The following is a 17,886-nucleotide window of genomic DNA, read 5'->3' on the forward strand; positions in this document are numbered from 1 at the left end:
GGAAGATCTTCCTCTCTGTCTCTCCTGCTCTCTATATACCTGACTTTGCAATAAAAATAAATAAATCTTTTTAAAAAATATTCTGGTCTAGCAGAGAGATAAAATGTAATTGTGGCCACATGGGAGCCAATGGGAGCCAACGAGAGCCCCACCCTAGTTTAACAATAGGACCTCTCTGAGGCCTTTTTACCCAGGATTGAATGGGGTCAAGAGTCATTCGGGTAACTGTGCAGGGGTGGCTGAATTAACAGGTTTTACATTTGCTTTTCTCCATTTGTGCAAGGTGGAGATGTCTGCGCAGCGGTTAATTTCTAACAGGACCTCCCAGCAATCTTCATCTAATTCTGATTACACCTGGGAGTATGAGTATTATGAGATTGGACCGGTTTCCTTTGAAGGACTGAAGGCTCATAAATGTAAGTTCTAGATAATTCTTCATTGTAAACATGATTTACCAAGTGATTTACTTCTGAATATTATGTATTCTTATGGAACTCTTTTCTTTACTCTAAAACCCCACAATACACCATCTCCACACAAAGGAAGATTTCCCAGGATTATATTATGTGGGGCCCTTGATGATTCTGATTAATGAAGTATTAAAAAGATTCTTTTAGTGGGGGGGCTGTGAATAACCATCAAACACAGAAGTTTTTCAAAATATTAACCATTCCTGCTCCACCAAACTGTGAATGTCTGAACTATGAAAAATATGTACACAAATAGGATCTGGAACTATTTGAAGAACTGTTTTGTGGCACACAGTCAACAGTATTTTTTCAACCTCATTCATTTTCCAGAGCTGTGGCAAGCAGTGTGTGTTTTCCTAATGTCAAATGAGACTAGCCTGCAGTCATTCCTAGCATTGGTAAAGGTATGAATGGTGTCTTTTGTTGAAAGTGGTTAGTGTTCCATTGCAGAACTAGGAAATGCATTTCTGAGTGAGGTTACTTTTCAGCCCTGGTCATAACTGAAGGCTGAGTGGCCAAGATGGAGCATCTTCATTAAGTAGAGCTGCTATCAGAGACAGGAACTCTCATCTACCCTGATCCTGTCTTGATTACCCCATAATATGAGGGGTCTTAAAAAAATCATAAAATCATGTGTTGTGTTAGGAAATGTGGGAGCTTGGAGTGTGAGATGCAGATGGAACAAATGCAAGGCTTTTGTTCTTCTGCTTGATTCCCACTCTGATCTTCCTTGGTATTCACAATTTTTTGCACCTACCCACTGTTCCCTTCAAGCAGGATTTTCTATTTTTGTTCCTTAAGCAAAAATTATGAACGGAACCACATTCCCTTTCTGCCTAAAATAAACAGCAATAATTATGTGCTTCTGCTCACTTCTTTGTTGACAGCTGCTCAGTGTTTTATGGGGGAAAATGCACATGAGTTCCTTGGGATGTACTGTCATTGATGATCTGATGGAAGGCCTTGCAGGTGGGGTGTGAATTCTCCCCTGTTTACTTCCCTATACTCTTTAAGCTGATGTCTTTCTGGGATAAACTTTAGGTAAGGGCACTGGCTGGTGATGAATTATGATGGAATTCAAAACGACCAGGTCAATTTTCACATGTGTCTCTGTAAAGTGGGCTTTATCTCAGCCTTAGCAGTGTGCCCATTCACTCCTCTCTTTTTCCCTCAGTGTAGGGACAATAGAAGGCAAGGCTGCTGCTTTAATTTTGGTGGGAGCATTTCTGAAGACAATTGAGGGAAATCTGTTCAAGTTTTTTTAAAAAGATTTATTTACTTACTTGAAAGTCAGAGAGTGGGAAAGAGATCTCTCCTCCACTGGTTCACTTCCCAAATACCCATATAACCAGGATTAGGCTAGGATGAACCCAGGAGCTTCACCTGGGACCTTCATGTGGGTGGCAGGGCCCAAACATTTGGGCTATCTTCTGCTACTTTTCTCATGCCAAGAGCAGTAAGCCGGATGGAGATTGGAGCAGCTGGGACACAAACTGGCACCCATATAGAAAGCTGGTGTTGCAGATGGTGGCTTATCCCCCTATGTCGTATGCTTAAGCACCTATTTTTTTGAAGCTTTTAAAAAATTGTTTTTATTTTAAAGGCAAAGAGACACTGGAAAAGACACACATATATACAAACACACAAATGCCACAAGCACTGGAACTGGGCCAAGCTCCTGGAACTCAGTTCAGGTCTCCATGTACATTACAGGGATTCAAGCACTTGAGCCATTACCTGCTGCCTCTTCGGGTGCACATTTGCAGAAAACTGGATTGGAGAACAGAACCTGAGTTCAACACTGGCACTCCAATAAACATTCTAAGCAGGGACTTCAGATAAATGCTTGTGAGGAAAATCTGTTTTCAGTCTGCTGTGTGCTAGCAATAATTACAGCTGCGAAAAAGTCAAAATGTAGGAAGAGATGATACACATTATTTTATGTACTATATCATTAGTAGGCATTGCTTTTGTTTTAACATTCACATGAAAAAGTAAAAATGTCCTAGTGAACACACCGTGTTCTGATCTAACAGACCTAAATGAGGTGGAGGCCTTTAGTTTTAGGTATTTGACAATAGATGGATAGATGGACAGGCTGAAAGAACAGAAAACTAACCCCAGATGTACAGGAAAATGGAAACATTATGTAACCATTTTCATGTGTACATTGGAACAATCTTGTCCATTGAAAGGTGGCTGTGATTTTGACCTTTAAGTATGATTGCTTTTTTTAAAGAAAAATGTAAATCCAGTTATGTTCAGATTTCGAAGAATAGAAGTAAGACATTTCAAGGGAAGTGTTTAATGAGGATAACAAAGACCCTAACAGTTATCTTCACTTGCTTTACTTGTAACGGATCATAGTGGGCAGTAGTGGCTACATCCTTAGACCAATTTCCTCTGTCAACTGAAATTAATATCCCCTTCTCTCTGCATGAGCATTTGACCCAGTATTTAGGACACTGCTTGGGATACCTGCATCGTATGTTAAACTGAGTTTTAGTCTTAACTGTTTCTGATTGTAACCTCCTATGAACAGGCGTCCTGTGAGGCTGCTGGTGATGGCATAAGTATTTCACTCAAATGAAAAGCCCAGATTGAGTTCCAGTGCTACTGGCATTAGCCTGGTCCATCCTTTGCTGTTGTGGGGGCATCTGGGGAGTGAACCAGCATTTGGCAGTGATCTCATCCTTTCTCTATCTGCCTTTAAGCAAAATATAAATGAGTTAAATAAGTTTTGAAATTATTTCTCCCTTCCAAGTTTCTTTTGTCTAATAAACAACCTCGAATGTCATTGTGAATTCTTCTTTTGCCACCAGTTATCTATCTGGTATTAAAAACTATGATACATCAGAAGTGGACTTATATCTGACAAATATTTGCACAAGGAGAATGAAATTTCATTCATTTGTCTGTGCACATTTCCATGAACTTCTTGAAGGCTCCTTTTGTTTCTTGAACATCTTTAATGAAGAACATTGCCATGAGCACTAGAATATAACAGTGAATTCAACGGACAAAATAAAAACCATGTCTTCTACAGAACTTACATCCTCATGGGAGAGACTTACTAAAATACTATGTTAAATGATGGCTTAAAAATGTCAGAAAAGAGTGGGAAATGGGGGGAAAGAAGAGGGACAGTCACCAGGAACACCTGCTGAAGAGGAGGGGTCTAGAAAAAAGAAATTAGATATTAAACTATAGTACTTCTGAGGGAAGAACATTCCAGAAAAACTTCTATGGTAAGAGTGACCTTGAACCTGCAAGGGATGCTAAGCAGGCACGCATGATGTTAGGAGGAAAGGGGCAGAGCAGGAGGAGACCATATGAAAGAGGTTGTATAGGTCTGAGCTTTGAAAGGTTTTTTACGTCATGTTAAGAATTTTGGTTCTTACTCTGAGAAGTTTTTTTTTTTAAAGATTTATTTATTTTTACTACAAAGTTAGATATACAGAGAGGAGGAGAGACAGAGAGGAAGATCTTCCGTCCGATCATTCACTCCCCAAGTGACCGTGACAACCAGTGCTGTGCCAATCCAAAGCCAGGAACCAGGAACCTCTTCCAGGTTTCCAACACTGGTGCAGGATCCCAAAGCTTTGGGCCATCCTCAACTGCTTTCCCAGGCCACAAGCAGGGAGCTGAATGGGAGGTGGAGCTGCCGGGATTAGAACTGGTGCCCATATGGGATCTCGGGGCATGTTCAAGGCAAGAACTTTAGCCATCAGGCCACGGCGCCGGACCTGTGAGAAGTTTTTTGAGAGGTTCGAGCAGAGAGGTGGCATCTGAGGTTCCATGGGATGACTTTACAGCTGGGGGATGAAAGGATGAGATTAGATGCAGAGGCCAGTGCAGAAACTATTGCAGGTCTAGGCAGCCGACGATGGTAGCTAGGATCAGGGAGAGGGCAGCAGCATGGTGAGATGAACACAAGTTCTGGATATTTTTGAAAGATGGGTCTGACAAGATTGGTCAATGAGTTGGCACAGAGGTATATGAGAAAGAGAAGCACCAAGGATGGTTTGTAGATCTGTAACCTGAGGAAATGGTAGGTTAGGATTCCTGTTAGATGAAGAAGAGTAGGTTTCAGAGAGCAACTCCAACATACCCTGTGTTGGACACGTTCAGTTGACATACTCATCAGACACCTAAGAGGGCATGGTTGGGGAGAGGTGTTGAGGAAGGCCAGGGTACAGGACGAGTGAATGTAGATAGAAAGCTGAAGTGTACTGAGCCTTGGGTGCACCCATGTTTAAAAGTCGAGATAGGGAGGCTGAGAGGATGGACAGGCATGGGAGAGGCAAACGGGGCAGCTGTGGTTTCCTGGATGTTGATAGAGGAGACACTGGGCTGTGTTAAAGGCTGCTGCATCTCAAGACAGAAGAAGACCACTGGGTACAACCTCTAGAGTTACAATGTAGGAGCAGGTGGCACTAATTTTACAAACAGTTGTAGTGGAGTGGTAAGGGTGGAAGGCTTGTTAAAAACTATTTTTAATGTCATTTTTAACTACATACATACTGTTTTTTCAAAGCAGAGATATTAATGTCACATGGGATTCATGACAAGGATCATAAAGTGAGCAAAGATGAGACTTACTTGGCAGAGGGAATAATTCAATGAATATATTTCTAATCATCTCAGGCTTATGAAATTTAACAGTCACAACCTACAGATAAATCTCTCAAGAGTTTTGCCTGAAAGAAGATAAGAGAAATTAATAACTTTTGAAAGATTCAGCTGAATGACATGGGGTGTCTTCAGGGAAACAAAAGCCTATGAGTCAGTAGCAGGGCCCCGCACCAAGGTCCGAGGAACACAGTGGCAGGTAGGCTTCATGCTCTGTGCTTGGCAGAGGATGACAGATATGTGCACCATGAGTCAGCAAGAAGTTAAACCATCAGGATGAGAAAAATTAAAGCTCACAAAGGCTTGGAGAAATATGTGTCATTGAGAGTAGTAGTGGGGTTGCCACTGTAGACTCCTTAACTGGAGGTCATCAGCAAAAGTGACCTTAAGATTAGATCTCAGGGATTGGTGAGGACAGTGCTGGCTCCGGGGTTCTGAACCCTTTCTTTCAAATGGCAGTCCAACTTCTTCTTCATACGGTAGTACCTGGAATGTTACAATATATGCTGAGGTGGTGGAGAGGAGGGAGAGTGAGATGGGCTATTGCTGTGGTCCATTCCTTGAGGATGACTTGCATGCATAGAACAAAGGATCCACAGCTCTCACTTCTCTTCTTTTGTTCTCTTCAGTCAAGATCAGGTTTAGGGGGCCCGGTGCGATAGCGTAGTGGTTAAAGTCCTCGCCTCGCACGCCCAGCATCCTATATGATCACCGGTTCTAATCCTGGTGGCCTCGCTTCCCATCCAGCTCCCTGCTTGTGGCCTGGGAAAGCAGTTGAGGATGAACTAAAGCCTTGTGATCCTGCGCCCATGTGGGAGACCTGGAAGAATTCCTGGCTCCTGGCTTCAGATTGCCTCAGCTCCAGCGGTTGCAGCCGCCTGGAGAGTGAACCGTTGGACAGAAGATCTTCCCCTCTGTCTCTCCTCCTTTTTGTATATCTGACTTTCCAATAAAAATAAATAAATCTTGTTTAAAAAAATATTTAAAAAGGTCAGGTTTAGGTAGGTGCAAGGTTTTATTAAGAGCACATGACAGAAGGTGTGGTTAGGGGAAGTTACTGGAAATAATTTCAGGAAGCAGACACAGCACTACTAAAAATATACTGTCATGGGAAAAATGAATGTCATATTATCAGGAGATGCTTATAGTGTTAGTGGATCACGAAGGTTTTCAAATTCTAGCCACCCCTGTCCTCTGTCCTCTGCCCCCATCCCCACAATGACATAGATGGAAGGACCCTGAGCCTCGTAGGTCCCTTGTTATTGTTGCTTTTTTGATCATCTCACTGGGAGAGGAGGGGGTGATCCAGGACAGTTTAAAGGCCCTCCCTCTTTGGCTTCTACCCACCTGTTGGTTAGGGAAGGGAACAGATGGGATCATGCCCAGTTTTGCAAATGTGAAAGATGAGCTCATAACCACTTCCTAGCAGAGAGATTTGAGAAATACCAGTCACCATGATTCTATTAAGTGCTGAATCAATGACTTACATATAACATTGGTGTAAAATTTCAGGATTTGCTTTTTTCATGCAGACAGTAGATAAGGTATAATGTGCAGACCTGTTATTTAACTACACGATGTTTCTTCACAGGCCACGCCCAGATCATTGAGATTTCACTTTCCAGTCTTGGTTGCTCTTGAATAACTTTTGGTACTTGTTCATATGTCTTTTTTTTTTTTTTTGCCTCATTTTAACAATATTAAAAGGCAAAGTCTATAGTTTTGGCTTCTTTGTCATTTATGGTTAAGATGTAGAAAAGATACATTGGTTTTGTGTCCTATGTGCTAAATACACATTGTTGTCCTCTAGGCGATGTTATATGTGGGATAAAAATACTTATGCAGAGTACATTGCAAATCTGAATTTTTTACTTTTGAAAAGTGCTAGATATACATAATTAGGTTTGAATAATGCTTTGCATTTAATATATAAGCTCCTTTTTAAAATTGCTAATCATCCTCACTGTTTCCTATAAAGAAGAGCTTCACAGTATACAGCAGAAAATGCAGAAAAATTCAACTCCATTGTCCCTAGACTTGAGGCTCTTCAGGTGGGTATCCCAGGATCTACAAACAACGTGGTCTAATCTTGTCAAAGAAAACAAGCATGTGTTCCTTGATGATGGAGTTACATCCTCCAAACCCATTGTATGTTGAAATTCTGTAAGTTAAAAATGATTTAGGGGGCCCAGTGCGATAATATAGTGGTTAAAGTCTTCGCCTTGCATGCCCTGGGATCCCATATGGGTGCCAGTTCTAATCCTGGCAGGCCTGCTTCCCATCCAGCTTTCTGTTTGTGGCCTGGAAAAGCAGTCGAGGATGGCCCAAAACCTTGGAACCCTGCACCCGCATGGGAGACCTGGAAGAAGCTCCTGGCTTTGGATTGGCTCAGCTTCAGCCGTTGCAGCCACATGGGGAGTGAATGATCGGACGGAAGATCTTCCTCTCTGTCTCTCCTGCTCTCTATATATCTGACTTTCCAATAAAAATAAATACATCTTTTAAAAAAATGATTTAGGGCCCAGTGCAGTAGCATAATGGCAAAATCCTTGTCTTGCAAACACCAGGATCCTATATGGGTTCAGGTATATGTCCCAGCTGCCCCACTTTCCATCCAGCTCCCTGCTTTTGGCTTGGGAAAGAAGTTGAGGATGGCACAAGGCCTAGAACCCTATGCCTACATGGGAGACCTGGAAGAAGCTCCTGGTTCCTGGCTTCGGATCAGCTCAGCTCTGGCCATCGTAGCCAGTTGTGCGGTGAACCAGCAGATGGAAGCTCTTTCTCTCTGTCTAACCTTCTCTCTGGAAATCTGACTTTCCAATAATTTTTTTTAAAAATTTATTTAATACATCTAACCTACAGAACATCAAAGGGAGCATTGAATAATCACACTCCCGATCATGAGGCTGACTGTGAGTTACAGGTGACTGCTCCTGCAAAGAATCCCCCAACTATATTTTTCTAGATCAGGAAAGGATCACTGCTCAATGTGTGGGTTTTTTTGAGTCTCACTTTCATGCTACTGTAGATTATAAAGTAATGAGCCAAATCACTAATAACTCTGGGCTCTGCCCTGTAATAACTGTTGCATGAGGAAAAAATGGCATGTGTATAGAAGCACAGAGGAGCACGGAGGGAGATCACATGCGTTAGGTAAGTTAGTGCAGGTGTGGGGAGAGAGGTGAAGTCCAGGATGGACTTTGGAGAATGGACAGCCATGCATTGGCGCTAAGATGAGGAAAGCCATTCGGCAAGGTGGAGGTAAGGGCCCCTGTAAAGCTGTGGATGTGAGGAAGCTGTGGCTCAGGGCTTGAAAGACTGATAGGAAAAGAAGGCAGTCACTTGAATGGAGCACCTAGGTGGCTGCTGCTTCTCAGGTGACAGGCGTTGAGTAAAGGGTTCCTTTGGGGGAAGCTTTCAGTCCGCTGAAGGAACTCTGGGCCGTGTCCGTTGGTGATTGTTTCATGAAAGAGCAGCACCATCAGAGTTGCAGCCCAGGGAAACAGCCCAGGGAAAGGTTGACTGGGGGAACACTCTGAGGGTTCTTGTATGTGTGTGAGTGTGTTTTTCCTAAAGATGTTTTTATTAGGTTACAGACAGGAAAAGAAACAGATCTTCCATCTGCTGCTTCACTCCCCAAATGGCCACAGCAGCTGGAGCCAAGCCCAGCCTAAGTCAGGAGCTTTCCCCAGATTTCCCATATGGATGCAGGGCTTCAAACATTTAGGGAATCACATTTTCCTAGCCACTGAGAGCTGGACAGGAAGTGGAGCAGCCAGGGCATAAACCGGTGTCCCAGTGGGATCCCTGCACTTGTGAGGTAAGGATTTAGTCATTGTGGGCCTGGCGCTGTAGCCTAGTAGCTAAAGTCCTCGCCTGAACACGCTGAGATCCCATATGGGTGCCGTTCTAATCCCGGCAGCTCCACCTCTCATCCAGCTCCCTGCTTGTGGCCTGGGAAAGCAGTTGAGGATGGCCCAAAGCTTTGGGATCCTGCACCAGCGTGGGAAACCTGGAAGAGGTTCCTGGTTCCCGGCTTGGGGTCGGCATAGCACTGGCTGTCAAGGTCACTTGGGGAGTGAATGATCAGACGGAAGATCTTCCTCTCTGTCTCTCCTCCTCTCTGTATATCTGACTTTGTAATAAAAATAAATAAATCTTTAAAAAAAAAAAAGGATTTAGTCATTGTGCCATCACACCGGGCCCCTCTTGTGTGTTCTTTGCAAAAATTACCGGGGACTTCATAGTGTAGTATGTCTCTCTGCATCCAGACCAAAGATGGTCTGGTAGATACATCTTGACAGTAGGTTGCTGAACTCTCTGACATTGTCCATGCAATGTCATGTAGTGGAATAATGAACTTACAACTATTCATAAAGGACTACCCATTGTAATACTAGAGAATAAATCACTATGTGGGGAGGGGAATGGAAAATCCAGAGCCTTTGAAACTGTATCATAAAATAATAATAAGATAATAAATTGATTTGAAAATTGTTTAAATTTCAAAAAAGAATTTCTGGGGACTTGAATTATTCCAGTGCAGAAACAAAATGCAAAATTGAATTGGTTGGGATTGGAATAGTTTCCAAACTCCTTAGAGCAGTCTCTGCAAACACAGTCTGTTCCAACTCAGGAGAGTGAGGTAAAATCTGAAAGGTGACCTATGGCTGAGATATTTGAAATGAAGGGTCACTAATACCCAAGTTATTTTGTGTTGTATGAGCCAGGGACCATGTAACTCTTTCTCCCTCTAATTTCCTGCATTTTCCCAGTCTCCAGACAAATAGGAACCCGACTGTTGACTTCTCATATTTCATAAACCAAATCCTCTCCAGCCAACTCAGATTGCTTGAATGTTCAGCTTTTAAACTAGTGCTGTGGAATACTAATCTCAGGATTAACTGTCTTGCAGATTCCATTGTGATTGGATTCTGGGTTGGTCTTGCAGTCTTCGTGATCTTTATGTTTTTTGTGCTGACCTTGCTGACCAAGACAGGAGCTCCACACCAAGAGTAAGTCTAGGTCATTCTCAAATGTCCTTCGAAGCCGCTAGGGAAGAAACAGATACTGTGGTTGCCATCAGTGGGTGCAGAGAGGAGGCTGGTTTTGAGCTTGCAAGGTGGACTCAGGGATGTGTATGGTGGATTTGCCTATTCCTCCTGGCTTGCCTTCTCTCATTTCTGAGGCTTATTTTCAAATAGAACCTTGTGAACTTTTGCTTCTTTTTTCTTGTAGTCTTTATCCTGATTCAGATTTGATTTTTATATTGGAATATTTATTAACTAGGATATTTTTTCTCTGACTGGACTTATATGTCTAGTCAAATTAAAAAATAATGATGAAGACAATGGAAAAATTAAGATGAAAACTGGTTTTAAGACATGTTTTAAGTACTGGAGAATTAATTATTACCTAATTCTCAATGAAATAATTACTGACATAATCACTGAGTTTCCTTGAAGCTTGGACAAACAGGAAAACACTATAGATTAAACAATTCAGCAAACATGATAAACTAGTTTTTTAATTTGGGTCCAAGTAGGAAAACATTATACAGGTTTGTGAAATTTGCTTAAGGAACATTAGGTAACATTAGAAAATATTTGTTCAGTTAGTTTATAAGAAGAAATATCCTAGAGGATAGTTTTTATACTACTCAAAAATGGGAGGGGGAGCTAACGTGTATTGACCATATTATCCATTCCCAGCAGACAACAGAGCTGACTCAAATCAGTAATTAAAGAGCTATTGATGAAGAGACTATTCATGAGTGTGGGCAGGGAGAAGGGCCACCATATACCATGGTACAGGGCCCCAGGCTGGCAACACCGAGGAGTGGTTACCACTGCAATCAGGGATCAAGATAGGGTAGCTAGCATAGCTGAGAGAAGCTTTGAACTTGGGGTGAGGGACACAGTTAAGGCCATTGACGCAACCTCTCAGGGAAGCAGTTTTAGAAAACAGAATATCAACACCTCACTCTTCTCCCTGCATCTCATTTCTACTTTTGCTCCATCAAAGGCCAGAGCTGAACAAGGGAGAGGTGCTGGGCAATTTGGGCAAGTACGTGGAAGAAATTTCTCACAAATCCTAACATGCTTGCAGCTTGTATCTCATTTGCTTCTCCCAGCCTGGCAGCTGCGGTACTGTGTTTCATCACATAGTGCCTGGTGTCTGTCGCTCATTCTTCTGGCCGCATGTGAACATAAACAATGTCTGAGCAGAGATAGCAGCAGTTCTTCCACTTACCACTCATTTATCTCCAGGTACCAGGCACTGGAAAAAAAAATAAAGTGTAATTGTGTGGAAGCATATGGAGTCTCATTAAGAGTCTCTGCAGCAGCCAGTAAGAAAACATGGACTTCCCCTTTTCCCTCTCTGTTCTCCTAAACATCTGCACCTGTCTTTGCTTCTGTTCCATTGGCCTAGGGAATTTGAAACTACAGTGTGGGTTGCAAGAATAGTAAGAAAAGCTGGAACAGATTCGGATGCAGGCATTGCTCGGAGACTGATGAGGTGATCTGACCAGTAAGTTCATACACTGTTCTCTTCCTTTTCCTTGAAGGGAGAGATGAATTTTTGTGAATTCATTGAGGTAAATTTCTGAGATGTGTAGGTGGCAGGCAATTTTATGGATGGGAACACCATAGCACAAAATAGTCCGTGGCTGCTGCTGCTTTTTTTTATTTTACAACTAAGCTATTCTATCCAGATATTTGCTCAAATATTATTTTAGATATTTCTGGGAAGTATTTTTGTTGTTGTAAGATTAGGCTAACATATCATTAGGCTTTGAGTAAAGCAAATTACTCTCTCCTATATGATGGCATTTCATCTAATCAGTTGAAGGCCTGAATTGGAAAAGATGGAGTTCCCAAAGCAAGGGAAATTCGGCCGGGAGATAGATGGCCTTTGGTCTCCAAATGCAGCCCTTGCCAGGGTCTCTACTTGCTGGCCTGCCCTGCAGATTTTGGATTTATAATCTCCATGGTTGCATGGTCAATTTCTTAAACTAAATTTATCCGTTTACATACACACACACACTCCCTCGAGAATGATAACCAGTCTATTTTTGAAAGGTGTCATGGTGACCCTGAGTGGTTGAGATCTGGTCTTATAAATTGATGGCTCAGTTGTAGCACCAGGTGGTCTGTCTCTTGTTGATTGCAGTGCTTAACAATGGGGTCATTGTAACCCTTTTGAACAAGCTTAAGGAGAAACCCTAGGCTTTTTTTTTTAATAAAATAACAGATCATCCAATAGGATTATGTTTAAGGTCTCTGTGTTCAGACTGAGGCAATATAAGGTGTGGTATTTTGGTCTGGCACTGTCATGTGACAGGCTGGGCCTCCCCTTGTGTCGTATTGCAGCCCTGTGTATCCCAGCTGCTCCACTTCTGGCCCAGCTCTGTGTTGGAGCCTGGGAGAACAGTGGAGAATGACGTGAGTGCGTGGGCCCTGTGGGAGACCTAGAGGAAGCTCCTGGCTCTTGGCTCTTTATCAGCCCAGCTTCAGCTGTCATTGTGGGGCTGAGCTGATGAATGGAGGGTGTCTCACCTTCCCTCCCACTTCCTTTCTGTCCCTCTTTCTCTGTTGCGATTGCATTTCAAATAAAAGCTAAATTTTATCTTTTTTTTTAAAGATTTATTTTTATTATTTTTTTTTATTGGAAAGGCGGATATTCAGAGAGGAGAGACAGAGAGGAAGATCTTCCGTCTGATGATTCACTCCCCAAGTGAGCACAACGGCCGATGCTATGCCTATCCGAAGCCAGGAGCCTCCTCCGGGTCTCCCACGTGGGTGCAGGGTCCCAAAGCTTTGGGCCATCCTCGACTGCCTTCCCAGGCCACAGGCAGGGAGCTGGAAGGGAAGCGGGGCTGCTGGGATAGAACCGGCGCCCATATGGGATCCCGGGCGTGCAAGGCGAGGACCCCAACCACTTGCGCCACGGCGCCAGGCCTTAAAAGCTAAATGTTAAAGAAAGGATATGGAATTTGGTTATAGCTTGTCATAAAAAAAAAAAAGAATCAGACATGTGGAAAAACTCTAAGTGAATCCATGGGAAAAGCTTTTGGAGCATAGTAAATTTGACATTTATTTGGCAGTAATTTTCATCTAAAGTAGATAATATTTTTTCCAGAGAGCCTCCTTTAATAATAATAATAATAATAACTCACCAAGTTTGTCTTTGATTTTTAAGAGCTGGTTGGGGCAGGGAGATATGTTTTTCAGAGTAATAATAGTATTAATCAGGGTTTTTGAGTGTTTATGGCAGAGTTTACTAATCACTTTATAAATAATTGCACTTATAATCTCACCAACTCTTCACAAGAAGATGAGTAAGTTCTACAAGTGAACTTACAGATGAGAAAAATGAGGGTAATTGTTTATCTAAGACCTCATAGGTTAAAATGAAGAAGCCATAGAGCTAGGCCTCAAATTCGAACTCTGAAGTTCCTGTCTCTCGTGCCTAGGTTGATCATTTCTAATTTCTTCCTTCCATTGAGCGAAAGGTGATGGAAAGCAAATACATTTGTTTCCCTTGTCACTCAGTCACGCTTGGACTCTGGAGTATAATGTACCAGGTTTACTGCCTGAGACTTGGCTGCATTTGTAACCTCTGTGTGCATGGCACTCCTCCCGTGCAGGAAGGAAGGAGCACCTTCTCCCTAGGGCTATAGTAAAAAACGAGGGATGCCACCACGTGTGGAGCTGTGGGCATATGCTGGGCTCCCAGGGCTCCCTGGCAAAGTTAGTGAACTGAGAGGCCAGTGTTTTTTTTGTTGTTGTTGTGTTTGTTGTTTTGTTGTTGTTTTATAGAACCTCTTTTAATAGAAACAACCACCAGTTTTAAGCACAGAGCCGGAGGGACAGGAGCCACAGTATAACCATTCCTCCTGGGTCTACACTGGCCTAAACACTGCCCACTCCGGCCTGAGCTTCAGCTCGGTTCTTAAACAGAGCAATGAACTTAGACTTTTTATCTACGTGGAGAACCCTGGTTGGCTAATGCATCTCACTTCACATTGCTTCACAGATCGGGCTCTCTGGGTGGCTTTTCAAGGAGATCAGATATTCCCTTGAGTAGGATCTGGTAGATTGTTTGGAACACAGCACTTTAACACTCCTGTGATTAAGATACCTGGTGTGGGCCAGTACTGCAAATACTAGTTAATTCAATCATTGCTTCCCTGAACGCACCTCAAGGCAGGGCTGCTTGGCTCCCTTGGATCTCATACGGCTGACACATGGGACAAGTATGAGCATACTTCTGAGGGCAGTGAGACCCAGGGGGCCGGTACCCCCATCCCTGCCTGTGCCCTGTGCTCACACCCATGCAGGCCTCACTCATAGGTCAGCATCTACCCTGCAGGGCCACCCCTTGGTTGAGAATCACTTTCTCTTTAAAAAACATATGCTTATTTTTATTTGAAAGGCAGAGTTACAAATAGAAGGAGAGACAGAGAGCGAGAGAGATTCCATCCACTAATTCACTCCCTAAGTGGCCTCAATTGCTGGAGCTGAGCTGATCTGAAGCCAGGAGCCAGGAACTTATTCTGGGTCTCCCTTATGGGAGCAGGGACCCCAGGTCTTGAGCCATCCCCTGCTGCTTTCCCATAAGCAGGCCATAAGTAGGAAATTAGATGGAACAGCTGGGACACAAATCAGCATCCATGTGGGGATGTTTGTACCGCGGGTTAGCCAGGTATGCCACAGCACTAGCACCTGAGGATAATTTTCAAGTATTAATCCATGAGGAATCAATCAAAGCTTCCTTGAGAAAGCGTGTGTTTGCTGTCCCTGGCAGGCAGCTTTCCTCCAACAGTGCTGGGTGGCTGGAGCCAGGCTTCACCGCAAAGGGCCGTTGACACCACAGTAAGACGAGCATTTTTTTTTTTCCTCCTGAATTTCAACCTGAAATCACGTTACTATAGGAACTTTAATTCTGGAATCTCTTTCATGTCAAAAAGGGAATGTGAAATACTCAGGCTAGGCTCTAAGACAGGAGCGACTGTTTGAGTCTCAGGATTGCACCCATGAGGTTTACTGCTTTCTCAATCTGCATGTCTGCTGAATGGGACAAGGGGCTCGCAGAAGCTTCACAGGTGGCTGTGTTGTCTCTCCCACTCAGCCTACTGGGGTGCTCTGAACGGAGATGTCAGTCTTGTCCACCTGGAAGCGCTACAGATGCAGGCCCCATCATGACCACCTGACTGCCCCAGGCTGTGGAGCTTGGTGTCTCTGTGCCCAGTAGAGACCCAGATCCTGGTGCACATTAGAAAGTGTCCTTAAGGGAGAGACCTGCTCTTATAAAGCTGACAGTGCCTTTTTAAAAAGCTTTTGGGCCTGAGAAGCAGCTTGGAGGAGTGTTTTCTCCATGGAATATTGGCTGTGTGTGTGTTGAAAGGGAGAGGGTTCTGTGCTCTGGATCCCTTATGGACAATGAAGACAGAGGACAGTTTTTCCAGCCTCTTGGTGAAGGAGCCTTTTACTTCATGTGCCATCTTGTTCAACCACTCTAGTCCCATTATCGTAAAACTGCCAGGGAGAGTAATAGGAAAGGCTGAGGTCACATTTTTATGTTGCATTTTTGGACTTCTTAAAAAAAATGATAAAAGTTCAGACATCATAAACCTCTAATGCCCTCCCTGGGTACCCTTGGCTGAGAGCACCTTGTCCATGTAAGCGTGTTCTATTTTTAGGGGTGAGTGCAGGGTTGCTCCTGATCTTGGAGAACTGGGGAGTATGTTTTAACTTGAATTGTAATTTATCTGAATGTGGCACTCACGGAAGAATGGGTACATTTAACTAAAAGCTAATGGCAGGAAAATGTCTGTGTGCAGAACTTTTTGCACCATGACCTTGGCCATAGGAACCAGCTGGTAGAGTGCAGTTGTCATGGTGACTCCTGATGAAGGTCCTGTCATCCTGAGAAGTCCAGCACTCTCCACAGGCTGAAAATCAGGCTATTTTGTCTACGTAGTGTACTGTCCCAACGTCTATCAGGAACTGCTTGTAATTCCTAATCAATAAGGGAACATTTACCAAGTACATGGTTACGGTTTATCTGGGCCTGTGCCAAGGCTCGTGCTAGAATCTTTGCTGCCTGGGGCAGACTGACTTTTTCCCTAATAAGCAGTGCTACCTAAGAAAGCAACCCGAAGGCATTTCTACCTAAGCAAACAGTTAGGGCTCATTATGTGACATCACAGGCCATGGCTCTGCAAATATCCATAGTTAGCATTATTTTCTCATCAGTTGTTAATCACACAAAATTTCCCTCTCAGTAGTTTTAGGTTCAGCTTATACAACGTATGCATACCAGGAGCTCACAGGCTAGTGCCCACCACCTTGCCTCTGTGAGTAACCCCCCACAAGACAGTCATCAGACATGAGGGCACTTGGCACAGAGGCAGGCTCTTCACCTTCAAGCACTTGGCATGAATCTAAAAGTCGCCAGGGGAACAACCTAGAACATTTCCCTGGGTTGTCCCCCTGCAAGTGAAGGTGGGTGGCGTCTTGTCCTCCTGACTTGGTTTGTCTTCTGGGTCACAGAGGAAGGAGCACTTCATTGGCCTCTGGGGGTGCCCCAGGAATCAGGACTTTGGAAGAGCTACAGACACTGCTGTTTAGTGCATGGTAGCTCATAAAGCACTCACTGAGGTCCTAGAGCACAAGGCCCCCAAGCAATGCAGAGGTGAACACGCCACAGAGCCATGGTGTAAAGGAGAGAAAAGACCTTGAATGGATATCCCTTACATGAGGCAGAGGTTCTGCCTTCAACCATAAAATTAATAATGATGGAATTTAAGATGTGTGAGCCTTGGAATGATTAATTTTTGCAAATAGGACCACAGCTGTGGAAGACAGGTTATTTTAAATTCTTACTTGCTCTAATAGGCACTGGTGAGCATCATTTCTCATATGCCACCTGGGTTTGAGAGGTTAAGATCATAGTTGCTAATGTTCTCTGTCACAGCAAAATACATCTTTGTGTGGGGCCACGACCGTAGACCACCCATCCAGGTAACGTAGTATGGTGACAGTATTCTTGATAGAGAAGTAATGGAGACAGTTATGATGAATTTGTTTGTTTATTTGCAACCAAGCACAAGCTTATATAGGGAGGGCCCAGGGAAACAAGCCTCAGGCTACTAACAATATTTCTATTGGATGTAAGTATGTATTACATATTATCAGCCTAACCAATCAGTACAACTGTCGCATACTTAGCCCACTACAACTTATGAAACCCACCCACATCCTACAGTTGTTATTATAAGACTATCACAAGTTTACCATAAGAGCGGTATGGGTCAGGGGGAGACAGGGAGAGGAGGCGACCAAGCTACTGGAAAGTACCCAAATTAGCAAAAGTGGTTGAAGGGGAGGGAAATTCCTGGAGGGTCTCGGCCTTCCTACCAACTACATGGGTCCACAGAGATCTCAAGGTGCCGTTGAAACAGGAGAAGGGTCTCAAGGCTTTCGCCAAAACCAGAGGGGTGGAGGGTGGGGTCTCGAATCTCTAGATAGGCACTGAAACCTTGCTCCCACTGCCCCCCCCCACCACATAGGCTAAGCAAGCCGAGACCCATTCAAGCACTTGTTTGCCCACACATCTTCTGGAGCAGTACCCAGGACATCTGCAAGTGGAAGTTATGTAGGATTAAAAAGGCATCCTTTAATAATTGGGCCTGTAATTCCTTCCTGAAAGCTGAATTAAGACAATATCCAATTAGCTCAACACTCTGAGTTAGTGGACATCTTTTGATATTCACTAC

At 43.6% G+C, this 17,886-nt stretch overlaps 1 protein-coding gene across 1 annotated transcript in view; it reads left to right on the forward strand.

Moving 5' to 3' along the window:
• The first annotated feature begins 288 nt into the window (after nucleotides 1-288).
• MRAP2 (melanocortin 2 receptor accessory protein 2) overlaps nucleotides 289-17,886 on the forward strand; it is a 29,030-nt gene continuing 11,432 nt past the window's right edge. The window contains exons 1-2 of the mRNA XM_040983061.1: nucleotides 289-416; nucleotides 10,018-10,117. Of these exons, the coding sequence (XP_040838995.1) occupies nucleotides 290-416; nucleotides 10,018-10,117 (227 nt within the window). The 5' untranslated portion in view covers nucleotide 289. The remainder of the gene's footprint in view (nucleotides 417-10,017; nucleotides 10,118-17,886) is intronic.

The sequence above is a fragment of the Ochotona curzoniae genome, unplaced genomic scaffold, assembly GCF_017591425.1.
Source record: "Ochotona curzoniae isolate NIBS_2020 unplaced genomic scaffold, NIBS_Ocur_1.0 contig_3819, whole genome shotgun sequence".
In the NCBI taxonomy this organism is placed as follows: Eukaryota; Metazoa; Chordata; class Mammalia; order Lagomorpha; family Ochotonidae; genus Ochotona; species Ochotona curzoniae.